This window comes from Camelina sativa, chromosome 10, assembly GCF_030686135.1.
Source record: "Camelina sativa cultivar CO46 ecotype springtype chromosome 10, ASM3068613v1".
Classification (NCBI taxonomy): domain Eukaryota; kingdom Viridiplantae; phylum Streptophyta; class Magnoliopsida; order Brassicales; family Brassicaceae; genus Camelina; species Camelina sativa.
The window spans coordinates 2,029,779-2,051,894 of record NC_141889.1 but is presented as its reverse complement, the minus strand read 5'-3'; the positions used below and the strand labels follow the sequence as shown (position 1 = coordinate 2,051,894).

The window sequence follows — 22,116 nt, the reverse complement described above, 5'->3', positions numbered from 1 at the left end:
ATTCGATTTGTGTCTTTGCACAATGAGGTTCTCAAGCTAAAAGTCTCTGTCTTGAGTAACACAACTAACTGATTCACTTTTAGCCAACCAAGTTGGGATACTAAATCTGAGAATTGAGTTCCACGGGAGAAGAGATAGGTAGTAGTTTTTTGGTTTGTCTACCTAATAAAAGAGCAGATAATGGATTATTGAACGTCATATATCTGGAGCTTACTTGGCAAATACATAATAAAGAAAGACCCAAAAGGGTTGGCACTGTATCACAATTCATAAGAAAGACCCAACAAGTAATTAAAAACACACACACCGAGAGGGTTGCATATTGTATCACGATCTAAATTAAACACCAAAGAGAGCTTTAGCTACCCTCCAAATTTATGTGCCTAGGCAAAAGGAACATCCCTTATAATCACTTTCGGAGCCAGCTGGGCGGGCTTAACAATTAGTTTCCTTCCTCCCAATTCACTTCGATCAAGTTCCTTCACCTTCTCATCAACGTCATCTCCCATAATGGCAATAGAAGCATGGCTGTTATCGAAAAAAAAGTTGGTCACAAAGAAGCTAAGCTAGCAGCAGTTAAACATGCATGTTCCCAAGTAGCTGGATTGTCACAAAGAAAGAAAGAAGCCACAAACAAACCTGTCGACAACATTGGTTTCAGGATTTGTGTTAAGAAACACTCTAGCGGTTACTCCACATGACTTGAAATGATTGTTCAACGCCTCCTTGATCTCATCCAAGGGAAGAGAATTGTCGAATCTCTCAACGTGAACATACCAACTAATTCAATATACATATATATATATATATATTATCAACGTACACATGATGATGAAGAAGACATCTTTAACATTTACAAATCTCCAAAAGAAAAAAGAAAGAAAAAACAAAGCATCAATTTTACCCGTATTCTGATCTGTAGAAATTGGGTTTCATACAATGAATTTGTTGGAAGGGAGAAACAAATTCACTTAAGAACTCTCTCAAAGAATCTCGATCAAAGCTTAAGAACAAGAGGGGATTTAGATCTCTTGGAAGACAAGTTATGGTTTTGCTCAAAAACAACGAAGAATTAGGGTTATTGTATTAATTGCTGGATGGATTTACAAGATGGGAGACGTCCTTATTTATATGCTTCTCTAGATTACAGAATATAACTTGTTCTTTGTTAGGTCGGCCGCCGGACGATCTGGGAAGTCGGTTCTTCGCTTCTGAACTGGGCTTTGTGATACCATCAGGCCCTCATTCGAAGGTTGGGCCCAACTCTAAGCTGAACTCCCGGTTTCGATAACCGGTTTAGACTGATATGTTGGGGGTGCTAATTCCCACACCAACATGACCTCGACCGGGGCTAAAGTAGGAAAGATCTAATCAGATATATTTCTTAAATAGGCAGAAGAAAAAAATACTAAAAAAACACCAAAAATCACCAAAAAATTATTGAAAACACTAAAGTCTAAAAAAATTATTGAAAATACTAAAATTATTTTAATAAATTATTAACAATACTAAAAAATCACCAAAAAACCAAAATTTCTTAAAATGTTAGGATAGATTGAAAATATAAATGTAATAAAAAATTTATTGAAAACACTAAAAAATCACCAAAAAACCAAAATTTCTTAAAATGTTAAGATAGAAGAACTGTTCAATACAGTTCACTTTAATTATCTCTCTTCGCTTCCGTTCCCATTTACACTTTTCTTCTTCTCAATTTTCTTTCACTCTCCCTATTCGATTCCGCATGCGAATCTGAAACTCTTCCATAGATAAAAGCAACGAATTAAACTCACCTAACCAGCATGTGGCGTCGGACGATTCTGGTTACAAATTCCAAACTCTCCTTTTTGAGAAAATTTTACCTAGTAGACAAGTTCCAAACTCTCCTAACTTATGTATTTGAAACACTTATTTAATTATTAATTTTATGGACAAGTTTATAACTGCCTAATTTTTCTAAGAACAATACCGGTTAATGGATAAGTTTTATTTACAAGTTGTCTGCTAGTTAATATATTTGACAAATGGACTAGTTCAAGCTAATAGACAAGTTTATATTTCTCAACTTGTCTATACAATTTACCTTGTCCATCGGACTAATTTTGTCTACTGTGTTATGCTACTCTCATATATCTAAACCAAAAAACAGCTTACAAAGTCTATATGTTTCCAGTTTTTTTATTTAAATTACAAACTTTATTTTATGCTGATCCACAGCCATTAATACACTAATTTTTGTGTTATAAAAAAATGTGGTAGTTCTTAAAAGAAAAAAAAGATGTGGTATTTGAAAAAAGGTTTTAACTGAATGTGGTAGAATCGATAAAAATCCCATTTAAAAATGTTTAATTTCTAATCTTCGGTAGTAGGTCCCCCTTTCCATTGACCATTGCTACTTTTGACGCGGGTGGACGTAAAAATTGAATAGTCAATAAGTCAACAAGTCATTGTGTGAAAATTGAGTACTTTAAAAATTGAATAGTCAAAAATTGAGTACTTTAAAAATCTAATCCCATTTTCGTTTACAAGTCATTGTGTGAAAGGTCTTGCATCCTCTGGTCATTTGGTTTTATTTATTTATTTATTTTGTTTTGGTGTAGAGATGGGTTGGTTGTGGAGGATAAGGAAGAAGAAGCGAATATCAGCGAGAGGGGCGAAGTTGTTAGAAGATTTGATAGAATGTTGCGATGGCAAATCCAATCCCATCAAAATCTTCTCTTCTGATGAGATCCGCAAAGCCACCGACGATTTCAGCAAGTCGAATCGTATTTCCAATCGTATTTACAGAGAACGATGGTATTCAGGTATAAACGAGAACCACTGCAAAATACTCGTCCGTCACAAGGAGATAAATGTAGATGAAGATATTTGCCGGGACATAGCAGTATCTTCGATGGTGAGTGGTCACAATCACTTTTTGAAATTTGTTGGATGTTGTCTGGAGTTTGAATCTCCAGTCATGGTTTATGGTGCTGTAAAGACACATTACAGCCTAAATATAAGTGAGCAGACGTGGAAAAGGAGAATGAAGATAGCAGAGGATATCGCCACTGCTTTAGCTTACCTTCACACTGCCTTCCCAAGGCCCTTCGTATATAGGTGTATGAGTCTTGAGAATATTTTTTTGGATGAAGATGGTGACGCCAAGCTGACTGATTTCTCTTGCTGCGTCTCCATTCCAGAAGGAGAAACATCTGTACAGGTTGAGAGAGTAGTGGGAGCATTTAAGTACTTGGACTATAAGTACGTAATGTATGGCGTGGTCTCCGAGGAAACTGATGTCTTTGCCACTGGAATGTTAATGCTAAGGTTTCTGATGGGAGAAACAAGATTTCAGAATTATGATAACTGTGAAAAAGAAGAAGAAGCTTACGGTGAAGGGAATGATGATGATGACTCTGATGAAACCATGAGGAGTTCGGCTAATCCGTTTTATTTTAAATGGTTCAAATTCATGGAAAAGCGAAGAATAGAAGAGATTGCAGATCCAGAAATGACAGAAAATATGGTGGGTGAAATTTCAGAACTAGAGCTTTGTCAAATGAAAGCTTTCCTAATGCTCTCACTGAGATGCGTCGGTCATAAAGGGGAAATTCCAACCATGGTGGAAGTTGCCAAAGAACTAAAGAAGATACAACAAACATCTCTTATTACCGACGACTCCTCTTCTCCTTCAGGTGAAACTCGCCAATTGAACTCTCCCCAAGACGTTCCTTCGACAGTTCTCCTCGCAAACCAGACTACAAACACAAAGCCATTGCTTACATGTATTGCATGCCTTGAGGTATTTCACCAAATGTTTCAATGGGTTCTGTTGAGCTGGTTTCGGTTTCTCAGAAAAAAGCCAAGAATGTTCTGACAATATCTTCGATTCTTGCTTGTATTAAGACACTCACTATTTAATTATCAAGCGCATATCTTTTCCCTGTTTACTTTAAGAAAGAAGCAACAAACAAACCTGTCGACGACATTGGTTTCAGGGTTTGTGTTAAGAAACACTCTAGCGATTGCTCCACATGACTTGAAATGATTCATTAACGCCTCCTTGATCTCATCCGCAGAAAGCGAAGTGTCGAATCCCTCAACGTCGACATACCAACTACAATACTTCAATGTATATATAATTATTCACACATGATGATGAAGAAGACATCTTTAACGTATTCAAATCTCCAAAAGGAAAAGAAAAAAGAAAAAAAAACAAAGCATCGATTTTACCTGCGTCGTAGGTTCTGAAAAATGGCTCTTATTAGTCCCTAAAGTACAAAAGATCTAATCAGATGCATTTCTTAAATAGGCAGCAAAATAGATTGTAAAGAAACCATTGATCGAGAAACAGAGAGGCATAAGGAGAGGAAGATTACTCCGGAGGCTCCGGAGACGGGAGGTTTCAGGCTACCGAAGAGGGAACCGGGTAATTCCATGGAGAAGTCGAGAAGAATTGCAATAACCCTAGGGAGGGGTTTGAGAGAGGGCGAGAACGAAGCTGTTTAAGGTTTTAAAACTGTCTTCCTTTTTTCTTTTTCTTTTTTTCTGTCTTGTGGACTCCGTGTCTAGCCCAAGTGGTCCAAAGCCTGATTTCCTTTTTTTTTTGGGTTCAAATCTTATTTACTATTAATATTTGATCGCCCAACTTGGTGTGAAATCTCCTTTAGATGTTTGGTTTGAGCCGGTTCGATTTGGATTAATCCAACCATTAACCGGAACAAAAACTTTTCCTCTTCGAAAACAATTTATTTTCTTACTTTGCCGGAAAAAAAAGAAAAAAAAAAAAAAAAAAACAGATGGATCGTTTATTGCTCTCCTTGAGGGCTGCTACAGCCTCAGGCTCTTGAGAATTCGTTTCGACTTTCGAATATTATATATTTATATGATATCTGCCATCCAGAGCCGGTGCTCAACTTTTTAGGGCTACAAGCCAAAAAAAAAGGAAAAAAAAACTAATTGCAGCTCATGGGAATCGAACCTGAGAGATAGTGTTAATTTTAGTACAACTTAACCATTAGCCTAAGGAAAATTTCTACTGAAAATGGCCGAAATTTTCTATTTATTATGTACGGCCGCAAGCCAATGCTTCGCTTGCTTGGCCTCTTGGCCGGCTCTGCTGCCATTTATTATCAAATAATAAAGGTCGAGAATTATTATAAATATAAGTGCTGTATAGGATTCATATATAGTTTGAATGGTAATTGGGATCAGGGCGGTCAAATCCGTCTGCGGTCTTGACCGCTCTATTTTGGGGCGGTCTGTAGACCGCTGCGAACCAATTCTATTTGTATGCAAAAGCGGTCTGTAGTTGATCTGCAGTGGTTTTATCTCTGCTTTATTTGGACCGCATCATTGCAGACTATATTTGCTGAATGGTAAATAGAAAAATGGTCTAGTACGCAGTCGGATTTGTCCGCCCCAACCGCTGCAACCATTCACATTCATCAATCATAACAACTTATTTTGTTTGTAGAAAATCATTTTCGGGCAACACAACTTTACTTTAGACGTACACCTTTCTTCTACATAGATCTTATCCGATTCATAATTAGTGTAAGATTCTTCCAATTTTAGCAAGATATCATCAATACCTAAAGATCATTGGCAATTACGTGGAGACTATATGCTAAAATGGAATGTTTGTTTTTAGATCTTAATATATTAATACGAACAGTAAATAATGTGATGGAACACATGTAAAAAAAAAGAGGAGAGTTAAGAACATAAATTTGTTCCTTATCATCATCCTCAGCAACTGTTAATACTGAGCTTTTTGACAACACATGTACATCTTTTTTTCCCTCAACTTGTCGTTTTTTTGCAAAAAGTAAAAGTAAAAAAAGTAAGAACCAAGAAAGCAGAATCTCAGTTTTGCACAATTTACTAGTATTAATTAATGCAGTAATTTCCTTTTGCAATTGTGGAGGCACAAGGAGTGTGACGCATCTATCTCACTGAAAGCCTAAGAAGGAGGAGACCAGAATTTTGATTTTGTGTCTATGTACAATGTGGTCCTCAAGCTAAAGTATCTGTCTAGTCTTTGAGTTACACAAGTAAATGATTTGGTCAACCAAGTTGGGATACTAAAGCTCAGATTTGAGTCCCACGGAAGATGATATAGGAAGCAGCTTTTTTTTGTCTACCTACTACTAATCAATGATTATTAAGCTTACTAAAACATCCACACACAAACTGTCATATACATATAGAGCTTAAATTAAGCTCCAGACAATTACATAATAAAAGAAATTAAGATATTGTTATTGTAGAACACACGATCTGAAAGAGCGAGAGAGCGAGCTTTTCTAGTCCTCCGATCCAAATTTATGTACCTGGGAACCGTTTGGCCTTAACAACTAGTTTCCTTCCACCCAGTACACTTCCATTAAGTTCCAACACATTCTCAGCAGCGTCATCTCCGACCATGACAATAGTAGCATGGCTGTTTAAAAACAAAGAAACAGGAACACAGGAGGTGTTTTTGAGCTAGCAGCATTTTTTTAACATTTACCAAGTAGCTGGTTAATTTGTCACAAAGAAATTAGGAAAAGAAGCCACAAACAAACAAACCTGTTGAGAACATCGGTTTTAGGGTCTTTGTCGTCAAGGAAAACTTTAACGATTCCTCCACATAACCAGAATTGATTGGTCAAAGCCTCCTTGATCTCATCCTCAGGAAGCGAAGTGTCGAATCCCTCAACGTCAACAACCCAACTACAATAATTCAATATATATATATATATCATTTATCCTATAAAACAGAAGTCACTTGTCCAACAAAATCGTGCCACATCAGATTTTTTTTAAACTAATTTATGGAAAAAAAAAATCTCGAAAAACTTGACCGATCATGGGATAAATAAGTCTATAAAAAAAACTAAAAAAGATTTATGGCCACGACAATTTTGGCTTATTGGTTTTTGAACAAAGCAGTTTATTTTTCCAACGCGATCCCTATAAAAAAACTGAATTTTATCTGTTTCTAAACTATTATCACTCTCTAGCCACGATCTACCTTCTTCTCAACTGCTCAGGAAGTCAGGATCCAACATAAATAAACCCTCTCCATTAACAATTTATTGATGATCTATAATTTGTTTTATCTCTTCCACACTTCTCACTTATCCAACGAAACAATTATTTTATTTTTTCTATATAAGTACGAATCATCTTCTCTAGAATGCTCGAACAACTGGATTGTGGCTGCAGAGTTTGAAAGGTGTCAGAGGTCAGTAATGTGTGGTCAGGTGGAGAGATTCAAATGGTCTTGACTCTTACAGGCATGGTTTTCTGAAATTTGGAATTTTTTTAGGTAAGTGATAAAATCAAATATCAATAGTTAATATTTAGTTTTAAAATTTTTTTATTTTTGTTTAATTCGCTATAAACAAATCTTTGTTACCAGATCTTCCCATGACGAGCCTCTTTCTCGAGTGGAAGCCACTTGACTTTAATTGAAAACTCTATTCCTCATTAATAAATAGAAGAAGAGACTGGAGAAGCAAGCTACAGAAGAGGAATAAGCAAGGCGAATCTGAAACATGTGTTGCTCATATGTTCATTAAAAGGTCATAGCTAAACCTTTTGTCCATTTAGAGTTTTACAAATACAAATACTTTCATTTTGTTGTCAATTATTTGTTGCACAAAAAGAAATGCTGTCAACTATTTTTAATATTTTTGTTGAGTGTTTTATGAATTTATTTTAATTATGAAATTGCATATTGTTAAATACTTCATATTATTTTAATTATCTAACCATGTTTTCTTAATTAACTTTATTATAATTTAAAAACAAAGAGATAATTAGAAATATTAGACGAAACCAATTTTATTTTCCAACCCTTGAAATATAATTTTTTCTCATACAACCAATTTTATACATCCAAATATTTTAATAAATCTAATTAATGATTATTTTAAATATTGCAACAAAATGAAACTACATTTTTAGTTTCATATTTTTTTATCCGTACGTAGTACGGGGTAGAATACTAGTATATATATATATATATATCATCAACGTACACATGATAAATTAACGAAGATAGAAGAACACGTGTCTGGAAAAACAATTTTACCTTTTGCGTGGTTTCTCGACGAAGGCTCTTACTTCAGGTTTAGAAGCAAACAGATACCCCTTCTAAAGTACAAAAGATGATCTAATCAGATGTATTTCTTAAATATGTACGTACAAAAATTTGTGAAGAAACCAACCATTAATCGACGCAGAGTTACTGACCAAGATTTTGTGTTGGACGTGTTACATGCTAATTCCAGCACAGCTATTCATCTGTCAAGATTTGCAATAAAATTACCCTCGTCCAATGGAGATTGTGAGAAAAAAAAAAGTTGATACAGTCAAAGGATGTCTCAACATTGAATTAAATTTTAATGGACTTTCTCCATTTACTTACAAAGTTACAAGTATGATTTTCGAGATGATAGGCGGAACTTGTTTGATAGTCTTAAAACAACAGCTGGAATAATGAGTCTTCACACAAAATTTGCCCACCATGTTGCTGGACATCTCAATGATGCTACTCTTGTTACTTACCTTGTGAAAAAGGTAACTGGAAAAAGTCTTACAATTTTTGTAGCCAAATCCAGTAAGTTAACGCAACACATTATATCTTTTTCACAAAATGTGATGGAACATGTAAAAAAAATAAAGAGTTACAAATAATGATTTCAAAACTGAAATCCATGTGTTGGTGTGCATAAACTTCAGAACTTTTACTAGATATACAAAATATAATTATTATAATTATTAGGATTATATTTAAAAGTGGAAGGATTCGTTGTTCATGATCAATGAGCACAATTTAATTGTTTATAGAATAACATTGTCTGAAAACACAACTTACTTTAGCCACATCTTTCTTCTAGCAAGATCGTATCCAATTGATGATAATTGGTGTAAGATTCCTTATTGGTAAGATCATTGACGTGGTAGCTAGTTCCAATAATTAAGGATCATTGACAATTACGTGACAGATATCCTTTAGCTATTGCTAAAAAGAATGTTTGTTTTAAACCTTTTTTTTTATAGATTAACAAGAATATTAACATAACGTGATAGAACATGTAATATAATTGGTGCCATTATCTATATTAAAATTATCAAACTAAGGTTTTATATACGTGTACTTTGGTCTAGGGGACTGACAATATACGATGAGGCAAATCATATGAATACTTTAATGACAAAAATCTACGAATTATTCATATCCTTTATACACGTGTATGAGTATCAATGCATTAAACAGTAACGAGTTAGTAGTACTTAGACTCGACCAATTATTGGAAGTTTTAAACATAACCACTCACTTAGACTCGACCAATTAGTGTATTTCTTACATAGTGACGAGTGTCGTTTTACACTTTCACTCTATCTTATGTCTACATATTAACATATGATATGATCATCAAATTTGCAATTACGTACTTTTGCGTGATTATTTTAGTTTCTCACAGTTTTAGATTACAAATATGAAATTCTTAATATTAAATCTAGATGCGTTTGGATTGAGTATGACCAATAATTAGTTTAAATTAGAATTTAAAAGATTTGTTTTGTGTTCAATACTTAGGTTTTGTCTAGTTTGGTTTCGACGAACTCTTATGATTGGTAATAACTAATAAGTAAACAAGTTAAAATAAAGTCATTCCACGTTAATGAGAATAGTCAACCAGATATACAAACCCCGTAAATTCGTAATATATCTCGCAAGCAAATCAACTCAAAACTCGTGCACCACTCTTATACGTGTCGTAATGTGACAAACCATGTAGAGGACATTAGAAATATTTTTTGTTTTCTTGTAAAGGCAAAATATTTTCCGTAATAAGCAAACCTACATAAGAGCTGATTGGATAAAAGAAGGTCGGATATAATTTTTAATAAATGGTTGAGGAAGATCTGGATCTCGATACCTACCGAGAGTCCGAGACCATTTAATTTTTTGACACCGTCGATGTTTTTAATATTTAAGAAAACTCGAAAGGTCAATTGATAATGTGGCAAAACCGGAGGCAACACAAACGATGACTCATCAGGCTCATTTCTGTGGCCAAATAATTTGACCGATATAATAGCCCGACAGCTCAGAAAGCCACAGATTTGCCAGTAATAATCGGACCAATCAGATTTAAAAATTGAATTATTGTTGAAGTTTTGTTGGTTGATACGCAAAACCCTATGCTATATATATTTTATACATTGGTAGAGCAAGTTCAATAAAGCAGATCGATCAGAAAAGAAAGAAAAAATAGCTCAAACGCCTTTCTAAAAAAAAGATTAAAACAAAAGCACAAAACCATAGTAAGAAAAATGTCGGATATGATCGTGAAGAATCAACTAAGATCTATAATTAGCTTACCTTCAAGGTCGCATCCAAGCACGACGGGAATCGAGGAAGCTCTTCACAAGGTTAAAAAGATTAACACCACGACGGATTCGTCCGAATCAATCTTGATGAGCTTGGCGGGTTTGGAGGAGCTCTACAGTTGTACCGAAGAGTTTCTGAAAATGGGTTCAACTCAAAGGGTTATGTCGTCTGATGGATCCGAGTTTATGGAAGAGATGCTTGATGGTTCGTTGAGGCTAATGGATATATGCAGCGTCTCGAGGGATCTCATGGTGGAGACTCACGAGCATGTTCGTGGTGTTCAATCATGTCTCAGGAGAAAGAAATTAGCCGGAGGAGGCGACCAACTCGATGTTGCCGTCTTGGGGTATGTTGGATTTAGAAAGAACATGAGAAAAGAAGCTAGGAAGCTTCTTGGATCCTTGAAGAACATTGATGGAGGCCTAAGTTCATCATTATCCGTAATTAATCGTGACCAAGATGAACATTTTGTGGCGGTTATAGATGCGATGAGAAGAGTAGTTTCCGTTAGCGTCTTGGTGTTGAGGTCGTTCTTGGAGTTCTTGTCGGGACGACAAAGTAACATTAAGAGCAAGTTGGCTTCGGTACTAAAGAAAAAGAAGGTTCATCATGATGAGGGGACCAATAACGAGTTGGAGAGTTTGGATTCAGCGATATGCTGCTCTCATGATGATCTTCAAAAGAAGCTAGAGGATGTTGAGATGAGCATTGATGGGTTCGAGAAGAATTTAGAAGGGTTATTTCGAAGGTTGATAAGAACACGTGCCTCGCTTCTCAACATAATCTCTCATTAGATTTTAATATACGTACGCATGTAATATAATGTAACCTTCCCAGGCGTTCGACTTTATAGAATTTGCCGGAGGGATACATTATATACGCACAGATAGGATTTACACACTAGACTTATTGATAAATGTAGAGATAAATTTGTAAAAATAGATACAATATTACATTGATTAATACAAGCTTTTTGTGATAAATGTTATGGAGCCATCTAAAACCAACATATATGCTACATATAATCAGAAAAGCACGTGCGTGCCAGTTTAGTCAAATTGTTATATTAATTGATGATTTTATGGTTCAAAATTTTTGGTACAGATCATCTGAAGATAGCAAGTAATATTCGTTCTTTATCTTCCGGGGGTGTTTTTGTCAAAACCGAGATTTGAATTGGAACCTACGGACGCAACCTTTGAAAGAAAAGGCGCGAGAGAGATCTTAAAAATGTATAACTGTGTAAACTGATAACTATATAAAGACCAACTTGATGTATTAAAAAAAATGCATTACTCTCAACAAGGCAAAATCATGAGTAATCCCGACGAGAGAAAACTGAATTGTGATGAAGAGGAACATGAAAGTTCCGACGACAGTGGCTATCTTAGTAGTGATGAAAAAGGAGAAATTCACGAACTTGTTCTGGCCTTGCCGGCATTGAGTCTCGTTGAAAGTTTTAATGCGGATGAAACCATCCGTAAAGAAGCCGCAGTTGCGGCAACGCTTATTGTTGATGCTGCCAAAGAAGCCGCTGGGAAGAAGGATCACACTGTGAGTGGTAAAGGTGGCTTTGATGGGGCTCCCAAAGATAAGATCAAAATTGGACGACCACATGTCTTATTGGAAGCTCTTGCCGGAGTGTCCGGATCTACAGCCGTCGCTTCAACTATGGACAAAGAGCCAATTAAGAAGGCCAGAAAGAAAGGGTCGACGCAATTGACCAACCCTCCTCAAGGTCCTCCCACATGTAACATATGTGGGATAGGTTTTGGTTCTTGGAAAGCTGTTTTTGGACACCTAAGTCTTCACAAAGATCGTGGTTACCAAGGATTTCTTCCTCCACCAACATTTAATACGGCTGAGGAAGGATTTGGTGGCACGGTTGCTGCTTTTTCCGGTGGTGGAGGGTCTAGTTCAGGCACTAGAGGGTTGCAGATTGATCTGAATGTAGATCCAATGGAGGAGGACGAAGGAGGTAGTGCATCCGGTGTTACTCCAAAGTTCGATCTCAACAGTTCACCACCGCAGGAAGACGGAAAAGAGGTTGATAAAGCTAAGTGAAAAGCTTTCTGAGACTTTGCTAAAACATTACGATTTTAATTTTCTTGTTTGATTTCAATAATGTGCATGCAAATACTCTTCCTTCGTAATATTGTTTTCTTCCGTTTGTTTCTTTGAAGTATTCAATCTATTCTGTTGTTGCTTCATACTTTATGTTACGTACTTTCATTGAAACTAAAATTTAATAAGCAATATCTATGAAATCCATTTGCCGTTTATTTTTATTACCAATCACTATCTTAAAATATATATTGTAAAAAAATATTATTATTTATAATTATAATTTAGATAGTTGCAAATATGGCAAATTTTTTTAAACCAACGCAAAATATTATTTTCTAAAAAAAGTGTTATTTTCTTCTTCCTAATTTTTTTTTATATGTATATAACAGCGTTAGCGTGAAAAAAAAAGAAAAGGTAAAGAAAAGGGGTTTACTATGTTAATCCGGTTGAGTACATTAAATTTGCTGCTGATGAAAGATTTCTCAATATTAATTATAATTTACAATATTGTAAAAAAATACTAGAAAATTAAATTGAACAAAATTAAATCCGGTCGACCACTATATTGTACAAAATTAAATTGAACAAATATATACTATATCGCCTAGTAAAGAAATAGGAGAAAATTCTAGACTTTTTCCTAAGACAAATTGAAGTTGCAACACAAGTGGCTGTTACTGTTTTGGCTTTACAAATGATTGGTAATAAATGAAATTTTTTTTTTAACCAATAATAAAACGTTACCGTTAAATAGTACACTCTACGTTATCAAATCAAATAACAGCAGCGAGCATTGACGAAACAAATCTTCTCAAACCCCGTGCTCTTCTTACACGTGTCGTAACATGAGATGGTCATGCAGAAGGCAATGTTATAGTTTTTGTGTGTTTTTGAAGAATATCTCTTTTTGTAACCAAGGAATCGTAAGTAGCAAACTACATAAGATAATAGGAGGAAGATCTGGATCTCATTGCCTACCGAGACGCTTTTACGAATTCGAAAGGTCAATTGATAATGTGGCGTAACCGGAGGCAACACAGATTATGACTCATCAGGCTTTTCTCTGTGGCCAAATAATTTGACTAATATAATAAGTCCGACAGCTCAAGCGAGCCACAGATTTGCCAGTAATAATTGAACCAATCAAATTTAAAAGATCAATTATTGTTGAAGTTTTGTTGGTTGATGACGTTGCAAAAACCTTATGCTATATATATGCATGTGTAGGGCAAGTTGAACAAAGCAGAACGAACAATTTAAAAGGAGGAAACAAAACCTCAAAACACATACAAATTTTTATTAAAAAAAAAAACAAGACACAAAAGATGGCGAATATGATTACTAAGAAACAATTAAGATCCACAAGTTTACCTTCAAGATTGCATCCAAGCACGAGTGAGATTGAAGAAGCTCTTAATAAAATTAAAACAATAAACACAACGACGGGTTCATCCGAATCGATCTTGATGGGTTTGGCTGGTTTGGAGGAACTCTACAACAGCACAGAAGAGTTTCTGAAAATGGATTCAACGCAACGGGTTATGTCCTCTGGTGGGTCGGAGTTCATGGAGGAAATGCTTGATGGTTCGTTGAGGCTGATGGATATATGCAGCGTCTCGAGGGATCTTATGACGGAGACTCACGGGCACGTTCGTGATGTTCACTCATGTGTTAGACGCAAGAAAGTAGCCGGAGGAGGAGATCAACTAGTTGTCGCTGTCTCGGGCTATGTCGGATTCAGGAAGAACATGAGAAAAGAAGCTAAGAAGCTTCTCGGATCCTTGAAGAAAATCGATGGAGTATCAGGTTCATGTGATAATGATTATGAAGATGAACATCTTGTAGCGGTTATAGATGCGATGAGACGAGTGGTATCGGCAAGTGTAGTAGTGTTGAAGTCGTTCTTGGAATTCTTGTCCGGACGACAAAGTAACATAAAGAGCAAGTTGGCTTCGGTACTAAAGAAGAAAAAAGATCATCACGAGGCCACGAAGAACGAGTTGGAGACATTGGATTCCGTAATTCGTGGGGATTCTTGCGGGCATGATGATCTACAAAAGAAGCTTGATGAGGTTGAGATGAGCGTTTGTGGGTTCGAGAAAAATCTAGAAGGATTGTTTCGAAGGTTGATAAGAACACGAGCCTCGCTTCTCAACATAATCTCTCACTAAGAAGTTTTTGTATGTAATGTAACCTTCGTGGCCATTCGATTTTAGAGAATTTGCCGGAGGAATGCATGATAGAAGCATATAAAAGATTTTGTAGACTGATATACATGTAAAGAAAAATGTGTGGATGTAGAATCAACATTGCAGTTTTATATCCACAAGTGTTACGAAAAAAAAAATCTAAGACTCATAATTTAAAATATGACTTAATTAGTTAGAAAATTTTCTAAACTCGAATCCATGATTGAAACTTATACATTCATGTTTTGATTTATTATGTACAACGGATAGGAGAGTTGACTTATCAGTACTCTAAAAATTAACCACTGACGTAGAACGTGCATACAATTATCGCTGCTGAAATTTATGCATGCTTGTATTATAATATCGATCGAGCATGAATATACCCAACATGCTGATATTAATTAGTAAATCATATGTAGAAGTGAATATATATTTAAAACCGTATGTTCAAACTGTGATGTACTAAAAAAAAAAAAAAAAAAAAACTGTGATGTACTGAAGTTTAGAAGTCTACGTCTTTTTATTATTATTTTTTACAAGTCTGGCCGGATCAGAGTCTTTCACTTCTAGTCAAGCAATCCCGGTTTGGCAAACCGGCAAATTTTGTAAGGAACCGAGTAAAAAATAAAACCAACATCGACAACTTTCTACTTGGGCCTATATTGGGCTTGTATAATCTATGATGGGCATTTATTAGCATATAAAAGTGATTTACTATTAGGGTTATTTTGCATAAGGGTTATTTCCTTATTTCCTTTTTACCTGACAACAAAGTTTTCGCCTCTTTTGTTTATAAATTATCTGACGACTCTCACTCAGTATCTGGAGAACACAAAGTTATAGGGAGTAGGGATCACAGACTCTTCAATTCAGAGAGAGAGAGAGAGAGAGAGAGAGAGAGAGAGTGAGCGACGAGAAAGAAAGAGAGCGAGAGAGCGACGAGAGAGAGAGTTCGAATCTTCTAGTGGCGGCGGCGACATGATGAAGAACAAGTCAAGAAGAAGAGGTAATCGTTTCGCGTTCTTCTTCGATTTTTTTTTTTTTTTTTTGCTTTTTAAAATCAGAGTTTCGCTTTTTAATAATAATGAGTTGTGTGTTTGATATCGTGTTCCCAACCAGGAGGACGATGATTTACTCAGATTTATTTGTTTGGAGGATGACTATTACAAAAACGGTGTCCGTCGGGCGTTCTCTTACAGTAAAAACAACATCAAAACTGTTCGATTCAAAGAAGGTAATATCTAGGTCTTTTTTTGTCTTGTCGGTGGCGCTGTTCCTCTTTGTTGTTATAGTTTTTTTTTTTTTTTTTGCTTTCTTTCTTTCTAATTGTGTTGATTCTTGTCATTGCAGGGTAACAATGATTGTTAAAAACGTAAAGCTACAGTTTTTGATGTATGTCCGAGTATCATTCTTAGCCATCGCAAGGCCACGAGAGAGAGAGAGAGAGCCAAAACAACTCAGAAGTATCTCTTTCTCAACCCTAGGAATCGATTTTGATTTTTTTCTCTTTCTACTATTACAAAGATGTGTGTGTGTGTGTGTGTGTGTGTGCGCGCGAGTGTGTGTGAATGTTTTGCTTTTGAAACAAGCGCTCTGCTTTTGTCTATTAAATCAATTGGTTTGTTGTTTATTTTGAGGCAAGTCGTTCCATTACTTACAAGCATTTAGTACGTTTCAGTAGTCCCCACCCATAAGTGAGACTGATACTTTTTGGTTTTGTTGTTGCAGCTTCTCTAGATGATGGAGATATATTTATGCTGGTTCACTTCCTCCTTCCCATTACTGTTTAGGATGATGCTGAATTATGGACCAAAACAATGGCAATGAAGTCCGCTTCTTATTGCTCTGTAAGTTATAATCCCTGAAGTTTTTTCCTTTTCTTTATTTTCTTCTGTTTCAAGTTTTGTGTATCTCCCTTAACCAATACTTTTGTTTTTTTTTTTGTTTTGAACAACAAGGTGCAACTGGAGTGTGAGGGATTATGACCTTAACCATGGAATACTCCTCTTCTTGCTCTGTAAGTAAGGTGCTACTGAAGTTGGAACTCGACAAGGCACCAGAATTCAAAGCAGCACCCTTTGAACAAAAAAGTTACTTGTCATTGCCTCATCCCAACAATTCCCTTCCACAGGTTGAAACTCTCTGATTCCTTTTATCTTTATTCGGCGTTTGAATATTTTATACTTTTCAAATAAGAGTCTAGCTTTTGTTTGTATATGGTGATCTTAAATAATGGGTTTTTTGTTTCTTTTTGCTGAAACAGGTGTGTGTGTGTGTATGTTCGTGTTCCAACCAGGATGATGATTTTGTTTGTGGACAACAAGGTGCTACTGAAGTGTTAAGGATTATGACCATGGAACACCCCTCTTCTTGCTCTGTAAGTGATCTCAAATTCCTCTATGTTTTTCTTTTCTTTTTCCTGTTTCAAGTTCATCCTTGACTACCCATTGATCTTTTTTTTCTTTGTTGAACAACAAGGTGCTAATGAAGTGGAACTCGACAAGGCCCCAGAATTCAAAGCACCAATATTTGAACAAAAAGGTACTTGTCATGGCCTCATCCCAACAATTCCCTTCCACAGGTTTAAACTCTCTGATTCCTTAACTCTTCTGTTATCTTTATTTGGCCTGTTAATGTTTTTGTTTTTGAAATAAGAGTTTAGTTTTTCTTTGTATATGATGCTCTTAAATAATGGGTTTGTTTGGTTCTTTTGGGTGAAACAGGTGTGTGTTCGTGTGTTCCAGCCAGATTATTTGGAGGATGACGTAGATTCAGACCAAAAATGGTCGCGGGTGGTCGTTCTTACAGTGACAACATCAAACTGATTTTCTAAGGTAATATAGGTCTTTCTTCCCTTGTCCGCTTCCATAAAATTGCTCGAATTTGCTTTGTAATGGGTTTGTTTGTTTCTTTTGGGTGAATAAGGCGTGTGCGTGTGCATGTTCCAACTCTCCTTTGAAGTTTTGCCTTTACTCAGGCTAGTAGTTCCATTACTCGCAAGCACTCAATACGTTTGCTTCAGTAGTCACCATCCATAAGTGAGACTGAGACTTTTTGTTTTTGTTGTTGCAGCTTCTCTAGATGATGAAGATATACGGAGGTTCACTTTCTTTCCATTGATGTTAAGTTCGATGCTGACTTATGGACCCAAACGATGGAAAATAAATCCTCTTCTTATTGCTCTGTAAGTAATGTCAAAATTTTATTCTTTTCTTCTGTTACAAGTTTACATATATCCTTTAACCAATACTATTATTTTTTTTTTGTTTTTGAATAACAAGGTGCTACTGAAGTGTTAGGACTTAGGATTATTGCTCTGTAAGTCATCTCAAAAATTTTACTCTTTTCTTTATCTTTTTCTGTTACAACCTTATCTCTATCCTCTAACCAATCCTCATTTTGTTTTCCTTTTTTTTTTCAACAACAAGGTGCTACTGAAGTGTTAGGGATTATGACCCAGACCATGGAAAACCTCTCTTCTTGCTCTGTAAGTACTCTCAAATTCCTATCAGCTTTTCATTTCTTTGTCCTGTTTGAAGTTCATCCTTGACTACTCAATGATGCTTTTTTTTTGGTTGAACAACAAGGTTCTACTGAATTGGAACTCGACAAGGCACCAGAAAGAATTCAACGGAGAACCTATAAAAAAAAAGGTACTTGTGGTTGCCTCATGCCAACAATTCCCTTCCACAGGTAATTCTCTGATTCCTTAACTCTTCGCTTATCTTTATTTGGCGTGTGAATGTTTTTGCTTTTGAAATAAGAGCTCAGCTTTTGTTTGTATATGGCGATCTTCAATAATGGGTTTGTTTCTTTCTTTTATGTGAAACAGCTGTGTGTTCGTGTGTTTCAGCCAGATTTTATTGGAGGATGAAGTAGATTCAGTCCAAAAACGGTTACTGGAGGGCGTTCTTAAATTAACAACATCAAACTGATTTTTAAAGGTAATATAGGTCTTTCTTCCCTTGTCCGCTTCCATAAGTGAATCGAATTTTCTTTTTAATGGGTTTCTTTCTTTCTTTTGGGTTTAACAGGTGTGTGTGTGCGTGTTCGTGTTCCAACGCCCATCTGATTTTTTTTGTTTTACTCAGGCAAGTCGTTTCATTATTCACAATTTGTAACAGTTGAAACAATCTGATTCCTTAACTCTTCTCTTATCTTAATTTGGCGTGTGAATGTTTTTTGCTTTTGAAATAAGAGTTTGTTTGTCTATGGTGATCTTAAAAATGGGTTTGTTTGTTTCCTTTGGGTGAAACAGGTGCGTGTTCGTGTGTTCCAAAACCATATTTTTTTGAAGGATGAAGTAGATTCAGGCCAAAAACGGTTGGCGGCAGGCGTTTTTACAGTGACAACATCAAACTGAGTTTAATGGTAATATAAGTCTTTCTTCCCTTTTCTGCGTCCTTAAAAGTGAGTCGAATTTGCTTTTCAATGGGTTTGTTCTTTTCTTTTGGGTGAAACAGGTGTGTGCGTGGTCGTGTTCCATCTCTCATCTGAAATTTTTTTGCTTTACTCAGACAAGTCGTTCCATTACTCACAAGCACTCAGTACGTCGCTTCACTAGTCCCCATCCATTCAGGAAAAATCAAAGTCATCACAAGTCAGAGGTACCTTTCTAAACCCTATAATATGTAAATATTTTGCTTTTGAAACAAAGTTCTGCTTTTATATATGGTATCTTAATTAATCAATTTGTTTGTTGTTTCTTTTGTGGTGAAACGAAAGATGTGTGTGTGTGTGTGTTTCAACCATGAGGACGTTGACTCAGATTTTTTCAAGGACAGTACGAAGTATATTCAGATCAAAAACGGTCGCCGTAGAGCGTTCTTATAGAGATGTAAGGTATAGATTAATCGATTTAAAGGTATAGAGATAAGTCTTTCTTTACTTGTCCGCTGAGTCGAATTTGCTTTTTTTTTTTTTTTTTTTATTAATGGGTTTGTTTGTTTCTTTTGGGTTTAACAGGTGTGTGTGTGTGTGTTCGTGTTCTAACTCTCATTTGGATTTTTTTGCTTTACTAAGGCAAGTCGTTCCATTACTCAGTACTCACAATAACTCAATACTTTTCGCTTCAGTAGTCCTCATTCATAAGTGAGACTGAGACTTTTTGGTTTTGTTGTTGCAGCTTCTCTAGATGACGAAGATATATGGAGGTTCACTTTCTTCCCATTGATGTAAGGATGATGGTGACATATGGACCCAAATGATGGAAAATAAATCCTCTTTGCTCTGTAAGTCATCTCAAAGTTGTATTCGTTTCTTTATTTTCTTCTGTTTCAAGTTTATCTCTATCTTTTAACCAATACTCCCTTCTTTTTTTTTTTCTTTTTTGAACAACAAGGTGCTACTGAAGTGTTAGGGATTATGACCAAGACCATGGAATACCCCTCTTCTTGCTCTGTAAGTAACCTCAAATTCCTCTCAGATTTTCTTTTCTTTTTTCTTTGTCCTGTTTCGAGTTCATACTTGTCTACCCAATGATTCTTTTTTTTTTTTTTGTTGAACAACAAGGTGCTACTGAAGTGGAACTCGGCAAGGCACCAGAATTGTCTCAAGCCAAAGGCCGCAGTAATGTATAAAGGTAGTTGACATTCTTAATAACCACTATGGTCTCACGTTCTTCTTATTATAATATTTTTTAAATGTGTTGATTTCTTTCACTGCAGGGAAACGAGTGTTAAATACTGGAAAATTATGACATGTGAGCCAATTATTGTTTCAAAATCAGCAAGGACTTCACCCCATAGCACCAGCTTTTGCCTGCACCACAAAGAAGTTTCCACATCTGCCATAATTCAAGGTAAATACCCTTCATCACTTAAGAACAGACTCATAGCTTGATGGATCTGTTTTATTAGTGTACAAAGATCTCATTTTCTTATTGTTGCAGGGGCTTCATCTTCAAACAATTGCATTGACTAATAATAATGCAGAGACATCTTCAATAACAGCTTCAACGGAAGTTTCTCAAGTGGAGAATCAAAATGTAGAACTCTGTGATTACTTTGAGGATTATGAAAGTTTAGACTACCTGGTATTTATACTTTTGAGGTAAGATTTACAAAGTTTAGATTTATCACATTTTCGTTCGTGATCAAGTCTAGGTTCAAGATTGGATTTATGTAAAACAACATCAAATTGCTCGATTCGAAGGTAAATTAGGTCTTTGTCTTGTCTCTTGTTATAGTTTTTCTTCTAATGTGTTGATTCTTATCACTGCAGGGACAGTGAGACAGAGAGAGAGAGAGATGGAGAGAGCAAACAGACCTGAAGGTATCGTTTCTTTACTTTCTTCTGTTAGAAGTTTATCTATATCCTTTAACCAATACTCCCTTTTTTTTTTGAAGTTGGAACTCCACAAGGCACCATAATTCAACGCATAGCCTTTGAACAAAAAGGTACTTGTCATTGCCTCATGCCAAAAATTCCCTTCCACAGGTAATAAATAGTTGAAACTCTCTGATTCCTTAACTCTTCTCTTATCTTTATTTGGCGTGTGAATATTTTTTGACTTTTGAGATAAAGAGTTTTGCTTTTGTTTGTATATGGTGATCTTAAAAAACGGGTTTGTTTGTTTCCTTTGGGTGAAACAGGTGCGTGTTCGTGTGTTCAAGAACCTTTTTTTTTGGAGGGATGAAGTAGATTCAGACGAAAAACGGTTGCCGGCGGGCGTTCTTACAGTAACAACATCATACTGATTTTTAGAGGTAATTTACAAAGTTTAGATTTATCATATTTTCTTTCATGATCGAGTCTGGGTTTAAAAATTGGATTTATGTTTAATTTTGGGGACCTGTTTCAAGATTTCTTGCACATTTACGTATATGTGTGTGTTTGGACGTTAAGTAGACAAGGCACCAGAATCGTCTCAAGCCAAACAAAGTAATCAGAAAAGTATATAAAGGTAGTTGACATTCACTTTCCTCTTGTTACAATATTTTAATGTGTTGATTCTTTTCACTGCAGGGAAACGAGTGTTAATGACGTAGCACTGCATAATCGTATGCAAAAGTTCATGACCAAATCTTCTTCTTGCTCTGTAAGTAATCACAAAGTCATGTTTTCCAAAATTAAGAATTGCGTAGACTGTGTTGTAATCTCTCAATGCAAGAAATATCATCTTTCATCTGTGATTTATTGGAGTTTCATTGATTTGAGGTTTGATAAAATGTTAAATTGGTTTTAAGGAATGAATCAAAAGAGCGATAAAAAAAGTGTGGGAGGAGCAGTAGAAAAAAGAAGTATGGGATGCTCGTTGGGTTTGGCAACGTGTCTATGATACAATCATACAGCGGCTATATGTCAATTTTTTTACATGGCGTCGTGAGTGAGCCTTGAGAGGGACGTAGATGTTTACATGATCGAAGATATTGTTGACTTTACACGTGAGAGGGATTAACGACGTAAAATTACACAATTCATAAATAAGATCATTTTAAAATTCATAAAATTAACAACAATTCATAAATAAGATCATTT

At 35.6% G+C, this 22,116-nt stretch overlaps 6 protein-coding genes and 1 long non-coding RNA gene across 57 annotated transcripts; 5 read left to right on the top strand and 2 right to left on the bottom strand.

The window, feature by feature from the left end:
* Positions 1-181: 181 nt before the first annotated feature.
* Positions 182-4,521, bottom strand: LOC104716563 (nucleolin 2). 8 transcript variants are annotated; one of them, XM_010433944.3, is made up of 5 exons: positions 4,365-4,521; positions 4,219-4,256; positions 3,959-4,099; positions 640-780; positions 182-528 (listed from the first exon to the last, which is right to left on the bottom strand). In XM_010433944.3, the coding sequence occupies exons 1-5, from the start codon at positions 4,422-4,424 to the stop codon at positions 384-386; spliced, it is 525 nt and encodes a 174-aa protein (XP_010432246.1). In that variant the 5' UTR covers positions 4,425-4,521; the 3' UTR covers positions 182-383. The 8 variants fall into 8 exon arrangements, with proteins under 8 accessions (XP_010432246.1, XP_010432247.1, XP_087326084.1 ...); XM_010433945.3 differs by having other exon boundaries at positions 640-759; XM_087469958.1 differs by having other exon boundaries at positions 3,959-4,107; positions 4,365-4,499.
* A 1,512-nt stretch (positions 4,522-6,033) lies between these two features.
* Positions 6,034-8,127, bottom strand: LOC104716560 (nucleolin 1-like; the record flags this gene model as incomplete). The annotated part of the gene is made up of 3 exons (XM_019230648.2): positions 6,034-6,430; positions 6,559-6,702; positions 8,069-8,127. Coding segments are annotated over 3 exons (321 nt in total), but the record flags the coding sequence as incomplete, so codon positions are not given.
* LOC104716559 (uncharacterized) lies at positions 7,167-7,704 on the top strand. The gene is made up of 2 exons (XR_756113.3): positions 7,167-7,300; positions 7,394-7,704. It is a non-coding gene; the product is annotated as an uncharacterized LOC104716559 (long non-coding RNA).
* A 2,102-nt stretch (positions 8,128-10,229) lies between the features above and the next one.
* LOC104719966 (uncharacterized) lies at positions 10,230-11,361 on the top strand. The gene has a single exon (XM_010437946.2). The coding sequence runs from the start codon at positions 10,321-10,323 to the stop codon at positions 11,170-11,172; it is 852 nt and encodes a 283-aa protein (XP_010436248.2). The 5' UTR covers positions 10,230-10,320; the 3' UTR covers positions 11,173-11,361.
* A 307-nt stretch (positions 11,362-11,668) lies between these two features.
* Positions 11,669-12,588, top strand: LOC104716557 (uncharacterized). The gene has a single exon (XM_010433940.2). The coding sequence runs from the start codon at positions 11,693-11,695 to the stop codon at positions 12,440-12,442; it is 750 nt and encodes a 249-aa protein (XP_010432242.1). The 5' UTR covers positions 11,669-11,692; the 3' UTR covers positions 12,443-12,588.
* A 1,182-nt stretch (positions 12,589-13,770) lies between these two features.
* LOC104716556 (uncharacterized) lies at positions 13,771-14,616 on the top strand. The gene has a single exon (XM_010433939.2). The coding sequence runs from the start codon at positions 13,771-13,773 to the stop codon at positions 14,614-14,616; it is 846 nt and encodes a 281-aa protein (XP_010432241.2).
* Positions 14,617-15,367: 751 nt separating this feature from the next.
* Positions 15,368-22,087, top strand: LOC104716554 (uncharacterized). Of its 44 annotated transcripts, none has more exons than XM_087469926.1 (31): positions 15,368-15,643; positions 15,757-15,871; positions 15,988-16,100; positions 16,366-16,484; positions 16,596-16,768; positions 16,901-17,014; positions 17,116-17,178; positions 17,361-17,471; positions 17,563-17,614; positions 17,710-17,821; positions 17,919-17,955; positions 18,066-18,124; positions 18,225-18,330; positions 18,470-18,581; positions 18,672-18,728; positions 18,896-19,008; positions 19,101-19,244; positions 19,363-19,479; positions 19,603-19,659; positions 19,763-19,868; positions 19,979-20,037; positions 20,149-20,218; positions 20,304-20,437; positions 20,528-20,623; positions 20,742-20,790; positions 20,860-20,910; positions 20,985-21,075; positions 21,231-21,344; positions 21,441-21,519; positions 21,604-21,676; positions 21,825-22,087. In XM_087469926.1, the coding sequence occupies exons 5-8, from the start codon at positions 16,619-16,621 to the stop codon at positions 17,460-17,462; spliced, it is 429 nt and encodes a 142-aa protein (XP_087326052.1). In that variant the 5' UTR covers positions 15,368-15,643; positions 15,757-15,871; positions 15,988-16,100; positions 16,366-16,484; positions 16,596-16,618; the 3' UTR covers positions 17,463-17,471; positions 17,563-17,614; positions 17,710-17,821; positions 17,919-17,955; positions 18,066-18,124; positions 18,225-18,330; positions 18,470-18,581; positions 18,672-18,728; positions 18,896-19,008; positions 19,101-19,244; positions 19,363-19,479; positions 19,603-19,659; positions 19,763-19,868; positions 19,979-20,037; positions 20,149-20,218; positions 20,304-20,437; positions 20,528-20,623; positions 20,742-20,790; positions 20,860-20,910; positions 20,985-21,075; positions 21,231-21,344; positions 21,441-21,519; positions 21,604-21,676; positions 21,825-22,087. The 44 variants fall into 44 exon arrangements, with proteins under 44 accessions (XP_087326052.1, XP_087326050.1, XP_087326053.1 ...); XM_087469955.1 differs by having other exon boundaries at positions 15,372-15,643; positions 17,116-17,218; XM_087469924.1 differs by lacking the exon at positions 20,742-20,790 and having other exon boundaries at positions 18,491-18,581; positions 20,528-20,688.
* The last annotated feature ends 29 nt before the right edge of the window (positions 22,088-22,116 follow it).